General features: G+C 43.0%; 1 protein-coding gene across 7 annotated transcripts in view; it reads right to left on the bottom strand.

Annotated features, from left to right (window-relative positions):
- trim9 (tripartite motif containing 9) overlaps positions 1-14,236 on the bottom strand; it is a 38,212-nt gene that overhangs the window by 11,368 nt on the left and 12,608 nt on the right. For 2 of the 7 annotated variants that reach the window (XM_066694470.1, XM_066694472.1), the window contains exons 2-7: positions 12,602-12,697; positions 10,771-10,824; positions 9,164-9,286; positions 1,957-2,067; positions 1,562-1,715; positions 1,204-1,361 (exon numbers count right to left, since the gene is read on the bottom strand). In XM_066694470.1, coding sequence (XP_066550567.1) covers positions 1,204-1,361; positions 1,562-1,715; positions 1,957-2,067; positions 9,164-9,286; positions 10,771-10,824; positions 12,602-12,697 — 696 coding nt within the window. The remainder of the gene's footprint in view (positions 1-1,203; positions 1,362-1,561; positions 1,716-1,956; positions 2,068-9,163; positions 9,287-10,770; positions 10,825-12,601; positions 12,698-14,236) is intronic. The other 5 variants (XM_066694473.1, XM_066694475.1, XM_066694474.1 and 2 more) reach the window with 3 other exon arrangements.

Genomic DNA, 14,236 nt, shown 5'->3' with positions numbered 1-14,236 from the left:
TTACATTGTAGACAACAGCAAGCTGTAAGCCAGAAGCAAATTGCTGTTAGCTGAATGGCAATTTGGCAGTGCCGCACATCAATTAGAACTTAATTAGTCCTTTTTTGCATCTGTCTTTGATGGTAAATAAATTAGTCGTTCCACAAGCTGGGTGTTAATTAGGAGAAAGGAAGCTGCTGATGAATTCAGGGGATGTACTTTCACAGCCCCAGGCAAGCAGCGAGATGAAGGTCAGGTAAAATAAAACAAACAGTAAGTATGTCTCCGTGCACTGCAAACAGTCCTTGCACAGTTAATCTGAGTGCAGATCACAGCAGAGATACTGAGATGTTGTGGATTTCACAAGAATACAGCTGTGTATGTGATGTGATGCTGCCAACTTCAGTTTTAAGGGCTTGCGGCACTGCAGAGAAATTAAAATCTGTTTATCTCTGCAAATCAGTTCTATTTTTAAACACTAGTTTGAAAGTTCTCTGGGAATTTGCTGTTTGAAGGCCTGATATGATACTACATGCAAGACCAGGCCCATGATTGCCTCAAAATGTAAAGAAAGCTTTGTTATCCCTCCTCCACCCTGCCCCCCATCTCCTTACAACTACCTTCTTTGGTCTGATAGTCATTTGTCAAACTATCTGGCTGACCACTGACCATCAGCATCATAAAAATCAGCATAGCGACAGCATAACCCAATGACAAATGCTATATGCGTATCATACATTTGCAGATGTATGTGGACTCCTTTAGTTTCCTGGTGGAAGTGGCATTTTAGAAGCAGTCATCAGCTAAGAGGAAGTGTGAAGCTCTAAACTGAACCACACTGGGATGTTGTTGATTTTATTGTGATGAAATCAATGGCTTCACAGAAGACTGACCGAGATGCCTTCTACCTCACAGGCTGTCCCTGTCACTGCACATAAACTGGGCTGAGCCTCAATCACAGTGAATTAAGGTGGCCTTTGCCCTGCAATGAGTCTCGGAGGTCATGTCAAGTCACTTTCGTGTCACGACAGATAGAAAAGGACGCTGGGAATCAATGACAGTGCTGCATACCTTAAGAAGCATTCCCACAGGAAGTATGTCTGCATTTTCTGCTCTGCTGTTGCAGTAAAGCTATGCAAACAGACAGCTGAGTCATGGCTTCCCACCCACCCTAACAGACCTGAACACAACAGTTTGGCTTAATAATCGTGTGTGAACGCCTACCCTGAACTGCCCCCCATTCCCATCATCGAGTTCCAGGATGTAGCCGTCAACCTGGACGTTGGAGAGGGGAGGTTGTTTCCATGACAGTGTGGCGCTGTTGTTTTGAGTGCAGCACTCCTCCAGCTGCAAGATGGGCGCTGCTGGAACTGGGGAGGGAACTGAGCCACAATTAGTTAAACCCCACTAACAAAAAGACACAGCCAGGGATGCCCACACATCCTGAGCCACACTTGCGTAGAGGCCTTTAACTAAGACTTTATATCTGCACTATCTGTCAACTCTCATGCATAGACACAGAAACAGGAAGAGAAGACAGTGAACCAGGCATGCTCCATTCAGACTCTGCTCTCTGCCCTACCTTTCATTTGCACAAAGTCCAGCTGGTGGATGGTCTGCAGGAGAGGCCCGCTGTCCAGAGTCAGGTCGAAGTCGCTGGTCATCCTGGGGGTCAGAGTGCCCTTCCCCCACTGGCTCTCCGTCATGTGCACTCTCCGGATCAGAGCATCTGAGATCTGGGGAGCAGAGGATCATGGTCTGTCAATGAGCAAAACCCCACCTGTCCAACAGTCTCCATTCTTGTTGCTGCAATCTCACCTCACACTGATATATTTATTTTTGCCAGTTTTGACACTGTAGAAATGTTTTGCAAATAATGAATGAAGCTACACAATAAAGAAACATTGGGAGAGTTGGACAGATTAATACAACACAGGTAAACCATCTGATGGCTCTGGAGTTGTGTGTGGTGCTGACCTGCAGGAAGCCGCTGGGGTCGTTCTCCTTGATGACCTCCAGGCAGTACTCCATCAGGCCAGTGGTCTGCCGCAGCTTGACCGTGCAGTGAGCGATCTGGTCACGCACCACCTGGGAGAGGGCAGGGAGGGAGGATGAGACCATGCCTGGCAAAACCCCCGGTGTCGGCCTCTCAGACAGACGCGTGACCTCTTCATAGATCATGTTTTACCTTAGCCCGATACTATTGAACCGCCACAGTTCAACAATAACTAGTGATGCTGAACACACTGCTAAGCAACCGCAGGCAAAGTTGAGATTTATTTTCGGAGATATTTTCAGACATAAGGACTAAGTTTCACAGACCTTTGTCTCCCTCCCACACCCTGTCCCGTTCGGTCACGTTATTGGGGTTGAGGTTGTTGCTGTTGTCCCCTCTCGCAGGGCTGCGCAGTGCTGGACGCGCTCGGGCCGTATGGGACTGTGTGGCTCATCAGTCACTCACATTCTCAGCGCCCACGGTGCCCTTTGGCCTGGCTCCAGCACTGCGCATTGTCCTTGTTGTTGATTTTCCCCGGCAAATGGCCTGCACTGAGAGACTGCTTACAGAGCTAATATTCCACACACACACGCACACACTGAACTGCAGGATCTATAAAGGCTGTCCTAGTTCTACAATTAAAGAAAATCCATTCTTTCAGGATAAGAATACAAGAGATGTGTTTCACTTAGTAATCTTTATGAGTACTGTACCACTAACACCACCACTACTACTACTAAATATTTTAATTTTCACTTGCTTATTTTTTTTATTTAATTTAATTTAAAATCTGTTAAAATGAATCTTCATATATTAATTGTATGTTCTTTCAATAGCTTGTGTACCTTACCTCCATACTAGGTGTATATTCATATTTGCACTGTCTACTTCCACCTAAAGCTGTTTTGCCCCAGTCTGGTTGACTGTGCTGTGTCATGCCCCCTCCCCCACAGTAGCTTGGCTGTACTCCAGAGAGGCAATGCTGCTCTCTGCTGCATATTAACAACCCAGCGCAGACACACAGTCCCACACTCACCCCGCAACAACGATCCAGCTCCTAGCATTCAAAAGTCAGCCTGAGTCAAGATTCAATTAATTTTGATTGCAAATCTCGTGAAAAGTCAAACGAGAACAAAAAAAAAAAGCTGCTGTGAGTGGAATTAAAATAACTTTCTACACTGATTGGGATGTAATGAAAAATGAAAAAAATCCTTGCGATATTATAATTTAATGAAACATTGTTGACAGTAAATCTGGGTAGAATGTAAAGCAAAGACATATGTATGTGACATATATATTTGGTCAATTAAAAATCCTAAAGAGAATCACAGTCCACTGGGTACAGTTAAGTGTACTTGTAAGCAATTAACACATAGAGAGCCTCCTGTCCTTGAAACACAAACGACACTGGGTCCACACATGGTCCCATGGACTTAAAAGAAATGAGGGAGTGGGATCCCAGACATGATGGACATAACAATGGACATAACACTGTTAGTCTGGAACTGTTACACAAAAACTGGTGAGCTGTCCCCCACTGCAGGCAACTGGGAGCAGCGTCTTCTCAAAGGGGAGGGCAGATTGTATCGCAGGCAACTAGGCACAAGGAGGATCATCATTTTGGGCATAAGATATGATTTTTATAATGTTTGGTCGAATAACCATTAATATCTATATTGGACAACCTTTTCAGTCCTGCAATATTTGTAAATCTCTTACCAGACCAATTTTTTGTGGTCAGTTTAGCGCAGCAGCATAGAGGATTTGCGCTCACTGCAACACACTACACTTTTAAAATCTGTGGGTGCCGTGCCAGCTGGTACAGACGCTGCCTGCCAGAGAAAGTAATTAAACTGGAACTCAATATTCCTTGCACAAAGCAGGGATTGTGGACTGAGGCAGAGGCATAATTTCACTCTCTGCAGGTATGAAGAAACCTCAGGAAGCTGGATTTCATATACTGTACACTATAGCTGAAGCATGGCTTTAGACAGCACAGTATCTATAAATAGTGAGGTTTGCAAAGGGAGAAGCAATTAGCTCAGAGTATTAATCACCTGATTCCAAGACAGACCCGGACTGCTGTTGAACAACATTGACTCATGAAGAGTCACAAACCTTGCAAAGAAGTACCAGATTAGTTGAGTAACTCCTATCTTTGAACAGTTTTAATTGTAAATATTGGTATGATTCTGTGTTTTTGATTGTATTCATGCCTGCACAGATTGTTTTTGGCATTTCTGTAATTTGCTAGGCTACTAGAATGACAATAACACTGGAGGCTTAGAGAAAGAGACAAAAAAAAAAAAAATAGTGTGTGAGGGGGGGGTTGTGCAGAGAATCTACGATAGAGAAAAACCAAAAGCTGAGAGAGAAAGGGGGAGAAAGAGAGAGAGAAAAAATTAAGAAGAAAGGTTGAAAGTGACAATGGGAGAAATATCAGGAAAGTCAATGAAGAAAAACCTCCTGCTTGTAATGTTTTCTGAGCATCCAAGGGCCGTGGCCAGACAATAACAACATGGCAATGCAGCAGGGAGCCAGGGAGGCCTGCAGCACAGCCCCGCACGGTGCTGCACGAGCCCGTCCTCCAGTCTATCTCCAGCCTGGCTTCTCACTCCTTCCTGAACAAAGCATACTATACTTCCTGGTGCTAAACCTGTTCCACAATCTTTTGCGTTCTCTTCTGCCCTGACAGAATCGTGTCACTCTTCCCCCATGGAAAAGCCTGTTACAGCTGGCATCACTAACACTGAGACAATGAGAGCACCTTGCTTCGAATTCTGATTTCAGATTCTGCTGTAGTAACGATGATTCACCCGACAACCGCATCACTGAGCAGGAAACAAGGGATAGACGTTCTCACCTCCTGTTCCTCTGAAAATGAGAACAGGATAGTTTTCTTGTGCAGAATGGTCCATTTTTATGGTAGACTCTAGGGTCTCTTTAATTGGGGTACCCCACACTGGGAAGGTGACTCTTTCATTAATGCCTTCAGAGAGCTGGATATTTTCCACAAAAACAAAAGAGGTAAAGTCACCAGCATGGCCCCATTCCAGTAGACCCGTCTGTTAAGCATGGTCAACTGCGGCATGTTCTGTAACAATCATGTCCTTGCATTCAGGGGAGAGTTCATTATTTCTCTGAGATACAGGACTTCTCTCAGCCGTAGAAAACTGACTGCCATTTTTTAAACAGATAAGACCCACCATCCCTGCTGACGATGGCAATACACATTGCACCAGGGTGCACCAAATGTGAGACAGGGTGTCATATCGACACATTATGGGATGTAATACAGATTACAACACTGCAAAACTGAATAACATTAACTATACTCTATTAAATTAATTAAGTTTAATATCCTTCTAGCATAATAGCTCCGGGTATTAAAAACACCTGAGTTGTGTGTGAAAGCTGCAATCACGCAGGACTTGCAATGGTGACCTCATGTAAGTTCAAATGCATATGAATTGGTGCGTTGTGCCTGCAGCACTGTAGGAATGTCTCCTGCTCGCATATTACACACACTGACGGAGAAAACGTCAGTCTCCAGCCTAACAAACACGAAAACGTGCCCGTGCTGCTGAACTACAAAGCTTCCACCCTCATCGCGGAGTGGAGCTGTCAGGGTGGATCAGTCTGTGGCCCGCAGTCTGTGTTTAATGCTCTTCAACGCACGCCATTGTGTTTTTAATAAGGCATCCCCGCACACCTTCTGTGGTTCGCTGGTGAAAGCTTATTGTAATGCAGCTGCTGTGCTCTGCAATGTGTGTCAGGGGAAGGAGGAGGGGAGCTGTAGACTGGGCAAAGTTAAGCAGAAGGCTGAATGCAGAGGAAGCCCTTCTGAAACCCAGCGCAGGAGAAACAGTGAGTGAGTAGCATCACAGACACACCACCTGTGCACACTACAGGGCAAACCACCTGGGAATCCTGAAGGTCCCATTGAAAAATTACTCTGCCTCACATTTCCTATTAAAATATGGGCAGGCCTCAGAGATAATGAAGATCCCCATTAAAACACAATCTGCCTCACAGTGATTAAAATACCCATTTACAAACTAACTGATTCATCGATATTGAGGGACTCCACAATTCAAATGTGCCAGCTTGCTACATTACTGGTTTCCATGGAGACAGTCTCCTAATGTCACTTATCTAATCAAAATGGAGGAAGGGTCCATTCTGCTGAGGGCCACCAAACCTAAACAGACACCATCTGGTTTGTATTCTATCAAAATGGAAGAATTCAACATTATCCGTCACATTTTATAGAGATGAAAAGCTAACCAACCAGGACCACCTGATACCACCACCTATCAGAAACTCCTACAATGATGTGGTGTTACAAAGTCAATTGACTCCTCATCATGTTTAAGCAGAATCAAATGGATGGTAATGGTAAATATGAAAACCTCCCTGACCAGCTGTTTTTAGCAGATACCATAATGGACAGCTCTTTCTCCTTGATGAGACTCCTGCTGCCTTTGAAAGCATGTATCCCCAGCAGTCGTGGGGGGAAATAAAGAAATCTTGGTGATTCTCCTACAAAAACTACCAATTTCATACTGTAACTGTAGAGTGCAATCAGCGCCAGGAACCAAACCCCCCTGCTGTGCATGCTGCAGCCTCATCAATAAGTCTAGACCTGCAGGCAAGGTGGTAATCAGCAGCTATGTACTCCTTGGACCCACTTCCAAGGCCATGCATGTTACAGTATGAAACAATGTGCCTGACCCTCTCAGGTGATTCAGAGTGCTACAGAATTGTCACCTACCATAGCCTGTCAAATGTGACCTATCATAGCTCAAGTGCAACGTTGCTGGGCTGAAAGTTGTTTCAATTAGATTCCAATTAGCGGATTGTGTGCATGTGCCTGGGGTATGTGCCCTTTTTCTTGTGAATGTCTGTTTTTGAGTTTTTGAAGTACAGATGAGAGCTTTAATGAACCCTGCAGGGAATTCTTAGGACAGAAGTTGAAACAGTGTCGAGAACTCTGAAGAAATCTGAAGATAAAAATATTTTCTAATTAAAGACGGAGAAGTCATTTATGTGCCGTGCCCTTTTGAAATGGCAGTGTCGCTGCCATCTTTCCCTTCAAAAGTAATGTGAATATATTTTTTTAATTATAAGGATCAAAAAGATAGTAGAGAGATACCAAAAAATTGTAAGCTGTTTGGAAAGAACAAAGTGTGAAAGCTGGCCTTTCAGATTTATTTTTTTATAAGGGCACAGTTAACAGGTGTTTCCCTATGACAAAGCATTAGGTTACAAAGTCAGTGTTTCCTTTACGCAAATGCATAAATAATCTTGCCAGATTGAGAGAGAAATCAACATCACGCCGTGCAAGAGAAATACAAATGTTTTGAACATTTACATTCTCTGACTAAAAGTCTAAAAGGCACTCTGGATGTCTGGATGTTCATGAAAAGAGAACCAGTTAAATTCAATTAAAAACCGTAAATAACTGACAACTGCCTTGTTATGCCATCAGCAGCCTAGAAAGCCGAGGAAGAAGTTTCTAATTCCTTGGAACGATAATTTCAAAAATTGACAATGGCTTACAAATAATTATCTCATATACACCAATGTTTTACACAAACATTAGCATTTTGAGTGCATTGGCCTAATGCAGTCACACTCATTTATAGCAGGTTAGGGATGACCTTATAATAAAACATAGCATCTCCATATTGTAACACAGCGTGGGGCCGGGTTATAGATGACTGCTATGTACCTGCCATATGCTTCATTTTCTTGCTGCTCGGCCTACATCACCAGGGATAATGACTACAGCCCTCAAAAGCCCTGGCAGTTAGTTGACCTCCTCCCACAGTCAGCTGACCCCTAACCAGGAACAGGTGTGCTCAAGGCCTGCCTGAATAAATAAATTTTGCTCTGCGGTCTTTATTGGAAAAGCCACATTATTGATCAAAAAACCCTGGACCCGTGAGTCACATTAGCCTGATATTCTGTGGTGATGCCGCACTTTCGTTCCCAGCTGGAGTCAGTGAGATCGGTTCAGGTTATATATAGATATACACATTTGAATATCTGAAAATTCATCACAGGCATGACAATTTGATATCCTGATGTGATAGTCATTGTTGGTAGGGATGCCTCAGAATGTATGGATCCTTGTCCATTTGTCTTCTATTTAATTTAGATAACTGTGTGTTGAAAGCTCCTGGGCAGCGAAGGAGAATAAATAAATGATATTAATGGCATGAAGACCTTCTCAAAGGCGTATGCTCACCCAAACCCATTATTTTGCTTTTTAGTGGTTTTCTAGCCAACCATCACTCACTGCTGCTGCATGTATCTCCTCTGGGGACCGGGAATGGCTTCAGCATTTTCTTACACCAAGTTGTGTGAAACTTTAATTCTAGTGTCCGGTAAACCGTGAAATTAGAAGCAAAATGCCACTGATGTAGTGTTCTTTCTCCGTGTTTTTTTTTTAATTCTTAATTCAGCTAGTGGAAAAAAAAGACTAAATGAAGAGCCTAGAGGCCTTCAGACTGTATTGTGATGTATATATCTTGTGTAAGCAGCTCAATGCATTAATGGCATTCAGAATAGTCTCTGTGGCTTCACACTCTGAAAATATAGTTAAATAAATGGAATAGCAAACAGCAAATGACATCATAATACCTGAAATGAACTTATCTAGATTGAAAAGCCTCAAAATAAATGTCTGCCCATCTCAATGCCTTCATGGTTCAGTTAGCAAGCTCACTAGGGAACCCACATTTCCAAAGGTCTTTGAATTGCAGTAAGGCCAAGGGTTTTTACCTATATTTAATGGCTTAAAACAAATGTATTGATGGCACCTACACAATATTTTTCTTAAATTAAAAATAGTGGTGGTTATCAAGAATAAGCATGTCCGTACTTAATAAGCATATTGCATTTTACTGTTATTCTTGTACATAAGCAGTAAACTATTCCTTAATGACATAATAGGAAAGACAAGTAATTAATACCAATACAGAAACAGCCTGAACAGACTCAGTAAAGGGATTACACTCAGGCAATAACCTATTTCCTATTATATTCAAAGAGGGACTATGAGAAGATGTGCTGGGAGTGGTGTAAATACATTAACAGTTCATCAGCTGCACTTATACAATTCCCGCCACTGCCCGTCCATCCCCACATATGACTGACAGCTGTTGTTTCGGGGCCACTCACCTTCAGCTTGTGCTCGTGCTCCTTGTTCACCCGGGAGAGGAGCTGCGCTTTCCTCCTGTTCAGGGCGTCGATGAGTGCATCACACTGTGCCACCAGGCAGGCCTCAAACTCCACCCCGTTCTCCTGTGGAGACACAAGCTGTGACTACACCACGCCGTGCCAGTTGCCCTGAGCACAACACTGTGGGCCACAACAAGGGAGTGGACCGCCATCGCTGCATCTAGAGCAGCGCTTCTCAAGGGCAGCCCATTGACTTGCATCAGAGCTGTGTGTTGGACTAAAGGCCAACTCCCACCCCGATGAGAAGACATGCCAAGGTCACCAGGAGAGTGGGAGGGACTGCTTAAGGCTGTCTTATATCTCCAAATGGAAGCCACCACATTCTCCATTCATACATTCACCAACAGATATACTTTAAAAGCTTTGTAAGTGGCAATTAGTGAAAAGTAAAAACAGTGGTCAGGAAATAACTGACCTCTTGCACACTTTCAAAACCTTATTACTTGTTAATAACCGCTGGACAAGAAACATCATGGGAATTCCACACCCACTGACCCCGCACCAGACGAGATGATAACAGGACATCTTACCTTGCTGCAATCATCCACCCCCCCCTCCCCTCCAATGTGAGATACCCTGGCCTTTTCCCATAGCAATATCTGCTTTCAGATTTGCACAGACACAAAAGAAAAAGGAAACAAAACTACTTGGATGGCTACAGAGGGAATGGGATTTCCTAAATGTAGAAGACTGGACGCACCCTAAAAATATGAACTACAGATAGGGACTGACACAGGACGCAGTTATGAGCTAATACAGAGGTCTAACAGCAGACTAACCTGTAAAGGTGGGCAAGACACCTTGTTTTGACGAAAGCCCTGAGGAATCACAACAGAAACCAATTAAAACCTTGCCCTGTGAGTGCTGTGGTTATATTTCCAGTCTTAATGACACTATAAATACCCCTCTATTTTACTAGTTAAACAACTTTGACATTTTCAGAAATGTAGTAAAATCCGAGTATGAAATGATGAAATAGACAAAGAGTGGTGACACAATTTAAATTAGGAGATTCACTGAAAACAAGCCTACTTACAAGTTTATTAATTAAAGCTTAATGAATCAAAACATCTTGGAGATTACATTATTCTGTGTTGCCCAGCTGTGTCTACTTAATAGATCTCGTATCATATCATCATCATCCCCCATCATTGTCATCCCACTTGGGAAGGAGAGGATACAGGTGTCCTCGTCAGTGGGGAAGGAGCTAGCCTCACTATACTGGCCAGATGGGTTGTGATTACCAGGCAGGGTTCAAACCTGGCACCGGGCTCAAAGTAATTGCGCCACCCAGACTCCTATTATATTTTTGTACTGGTATTTATGCTTTTGTTTGATATCAGCATAATAACATAAGAAAACACACCTGCATTAAAACAAAGTGAAGAGAAAACATGTTGAAGTGAGGCAGGATGGGTCGGAGCCGTGTGACTGTCTGTGAGAGTCAGTGCCATGCAGAGAATGAGAAACTCTGTGGCGTGAGTGTACAGTAAGAAGTGCGGTGAGTGTGGCCCTAGACTCCCCCCCCACTCCCTCAAGGGCCTCACCTGCAATGTTCCCCAACCTGACGTCACTAGGGGCCTCCCCGGGGCATCAGCGGGCTGCACGACAAGAACACCATGGCAACACAGTCACACGTGGAGATCTGCACCCTGACTGCTGTGAGCGCATACACATCTCCACGCGTTCACTCGGAGGAAAGCGAGTCACAGGCCCCTCTGCTGAAGTGTAGATCACTGTCTACAAGCATTGTGCTTATAAAGCACTGCCATGGACTCCGGGCTTGGCCGGCTTGCTGCACGAATCCATCCCACAGCTGAGCACGGTCCACTGGATGGCATATTAATTACCAAGGAAAAGCGACCCATGTGCCTGGGCCTGCTGGGAAGGATGTCAATTACAATCAGCTAGTTTCGGATAGTTAACCTGGCAACTGTAAAGGACCAAATCCTCTAACCTATTCACAGATGAGGAAAAGTTTGTTATTAGGAACCCATACATGAAAAGCAGAACAAAAACTGAATACTAGGTATATATCAGTCTACACATATATATCTGGGAAGATGAAATCATACACTTTGCAGGTGTGACATGGAAAAGAGAATCTATAGATCAAAGCAAGAGGAAACATCCTGGGGAGGCCTTCATCCAGCAGTTGATTAATATAGGCTGATGGTGATGATGCTATATATATATATATATATATATATATATATATATATATATATTGTTCCTGTTATGATCCTAGTCTTATGAAATGGTACTTCGCTTTTGGATGTGGGTTATGTATGATTTCAAACCAAACTTATCAATGAAATGCAACACATATATCATGTTTAAGTTCTAAAAGGACAAAGTTTGTTTTTCTTAACAGCAGCTATCAGTCGTTTACATTTTTAGAGAAGGAGGCACTTCATTGCCCAGCAAACATGTAGGTACCTACAGCTATGTACTAGACTGATGACATCTAGCTTGGACAAGAGCCCAATTAAAAAGAATATGGATCTCTACACCTGGCAGATTTCTGCTATGGCATTTGGGGTTTTCTGCTACACTTATTGGACTGCTTGCACTGAAGTCTGCTTCAAAGACTATAAACGCAGCTTTCGAGCAGAAAACCTAGCATGATGAATCCTTGTGATTCACGTTCTTTTCTCTGGAAATGTCAAGTAAACACAGCAGAGAGATGACAGAGAGGTGACAGAGAGCTGACGATGCTCTCTCACGGAATGACATCAACATATCGGAGAAGTTGAATGCCCTGTACTCTGTATAGGCTATATTAAGGTGCAGTCACTGAGGACAAATACAATAGAAAGTGCTGACAGTGCTTCCAGACAGTTTGTTTTAGGAAATGTGATGGTTCTTTACATACAGGAGCCCAAGGCTAGGAAAATCTCACAATGATGAAAACAACATCTTTTAGAGCCTTTCAGTTTATCTCAATCAGCTAGATGAAGTTGTGGGGAAATACATAACTCGGTTTAACTTAATTAAGACCTCATCAGCTCCAATTCAATTATAATAATTATGGAAGAACACATTTTCCTAACTCTCAGATGCTATGTATAGTAATGTATGTTCAATTCCAAACAGGCATCCAGTAAGAAAATAATAGAAATAGGAAAATCTTAGGTATTTATTTTTCTTACTCGGTTTACTAATCTGTCAAGTTGCCAAGAAGTCTCCTAACAAGATCTACAGTAGCTCTCTAAGTGTTTTGGATTTAGTTTTTAATATCCGGAGTTGTGCGCTTGCTGACAGGAAGAATACCGCTGAAGCTATTTGAGATTAAAAGAAAAGTCCCAGAGCTGCTGTGATTGGGTGAGGTGTCAGACGACAGTGTGGAGGGTGGGTAGGAGAGCTCATGGACAGTACCTGGATGTGCTGGACCATGTTCCTCAGCTGCACCAGAAACTCCTTGGCCTCCTTGGCTCTGTCTGACAGAATGTTGAGAGCCTGAGACAGCTGGCCCTGTGGGAGAGACGCATAGACCATGACATCGATCCTTTACTGCACACTGCTGGGCTAACACATCAGCCACAGGAAGAACACTCACAACAACAGTAACAACAAACACACTAAACTAGCTTTTACCTTGCATTATGTTACTGTAGTATGATACTCTGCAAAATCCATATTCAAATATTGTCTTGTCTTGAAAGATATCAGTGCTATATGTAGTTCCTGCTCAGTGCTTGGCTATTTCTGCTTTTCCTTTGAAAAACTATGTAGTATGAGTCTGTGGTACTTGCAAAGTTGGAGAGCATTTCTTTAAAGCGGAATGTGTTTTAACCGCTCTGCTCATTCGGTACCGATTCGGGATGAAGTGGTGGTCTCTAATCATTTGATTATTATTTTTCAACGTAACTGGCACTTTATAACTTTATAGCACGCGGACACGAGCACAATTTGCAAGACTTTTTCAACTGCAGTATTCCCTCCATTGATAGAACCCCCTCCTCTCCTCGGCTGACACACTTCTGTTACTGTACACGCTGTGATCGCTCTACATACGACCCCATACTTGGATCAAAAAAAGCTCACTGACAACATTTTAATGCTTGGTTATAGAGTTGTCCTGCACTTGTACTGCATTAAACTGTAATGCACAGAGAATCTCTAAGATATAAACCCCCACCCCCCCCAACAAAAACAAACAAAAAAATGTTAAAATGACAGCGCAATGGAAAAAAAGCCAAAAGTGTATGTTGAGTGACTGTGTGATTCAACTCAGATCCTCTGCTTTGACAAAGGGGCTGTGAGGTTACGGGGCTGTGTGAATAAATGTTAAAGATGATCCATGGGACGGAAAGATTAACACTGGCCATGTCAAGCTGTCGGAAGCGATCTCGGTTCACTGGGTTGGACACAACGCAGGAGGAAATTTATTATCATTTGGAAGAATGAAGCAGAAAGAAAAGCATCAGCTTAACAGCCTGGAAAATGACCTTAGTGCCACCACAGTGTAACATGGCCAAGAACCCATGTAGGCACCCATATCAGCCTCATCTTATCAGTATCAGTATGCTGCATCACAGTATAAACAGCTCTGAGATGTTGGAGGAAAATCAAGAGGGCTAGGATACTATCTAAGGCTTAACTGAAGGTGAGGATTAAATGAAATCAAAATGAAGTATCATGCAATATCTAATAGACAGAGATACATTTATTAAATGATAGATCACAGCAGATTTCAATACCTTTACAGATGCCAAGGTGGTCAAGCTCATCCAGTGATGAAACACTGAAATAAAGCCACCTCTGAGCCACCACATTATTGTGTGACCTTGGTAACAGCCAAAAGATGAAAGGACCGGCTCTCAAAAGAAAACAGTCAACTTTACCAATAAAGTCTACAGGAAGTGGCTATGACTGTAGAGTCAACAGTAGTGATATGTGGAAATATATCTAATATCTAATCTTCAGCATAGAATTTACTTTTCGTATGCTTATTAAGGTTCGTCACTAGTCTGCATTGTTTTTTTAATCAAAGTCAGGTCTTGCTATATA

Source organism: Amia ocellicauda, chromosome 21 (genome assembly GCF_036373705.1).
Source record: "Amia ocellicauda isolate fAmiCal2 chromosome 21, fAmiCal2.hap1, whole genome shotgun sequence".
Taxonomy (NCBI): domain Eukaryota; kingdom Metazoa; phylum Chordata; class Actinopteri; order Amiiformes; family Amiidae; genus Amia; species Amia ocellicauda.
The sequence above is the reverse complement of the archived record's forward strand: the minus strand, read 5'-3'. Positions and strand labels throughout refer to the sequence as shown.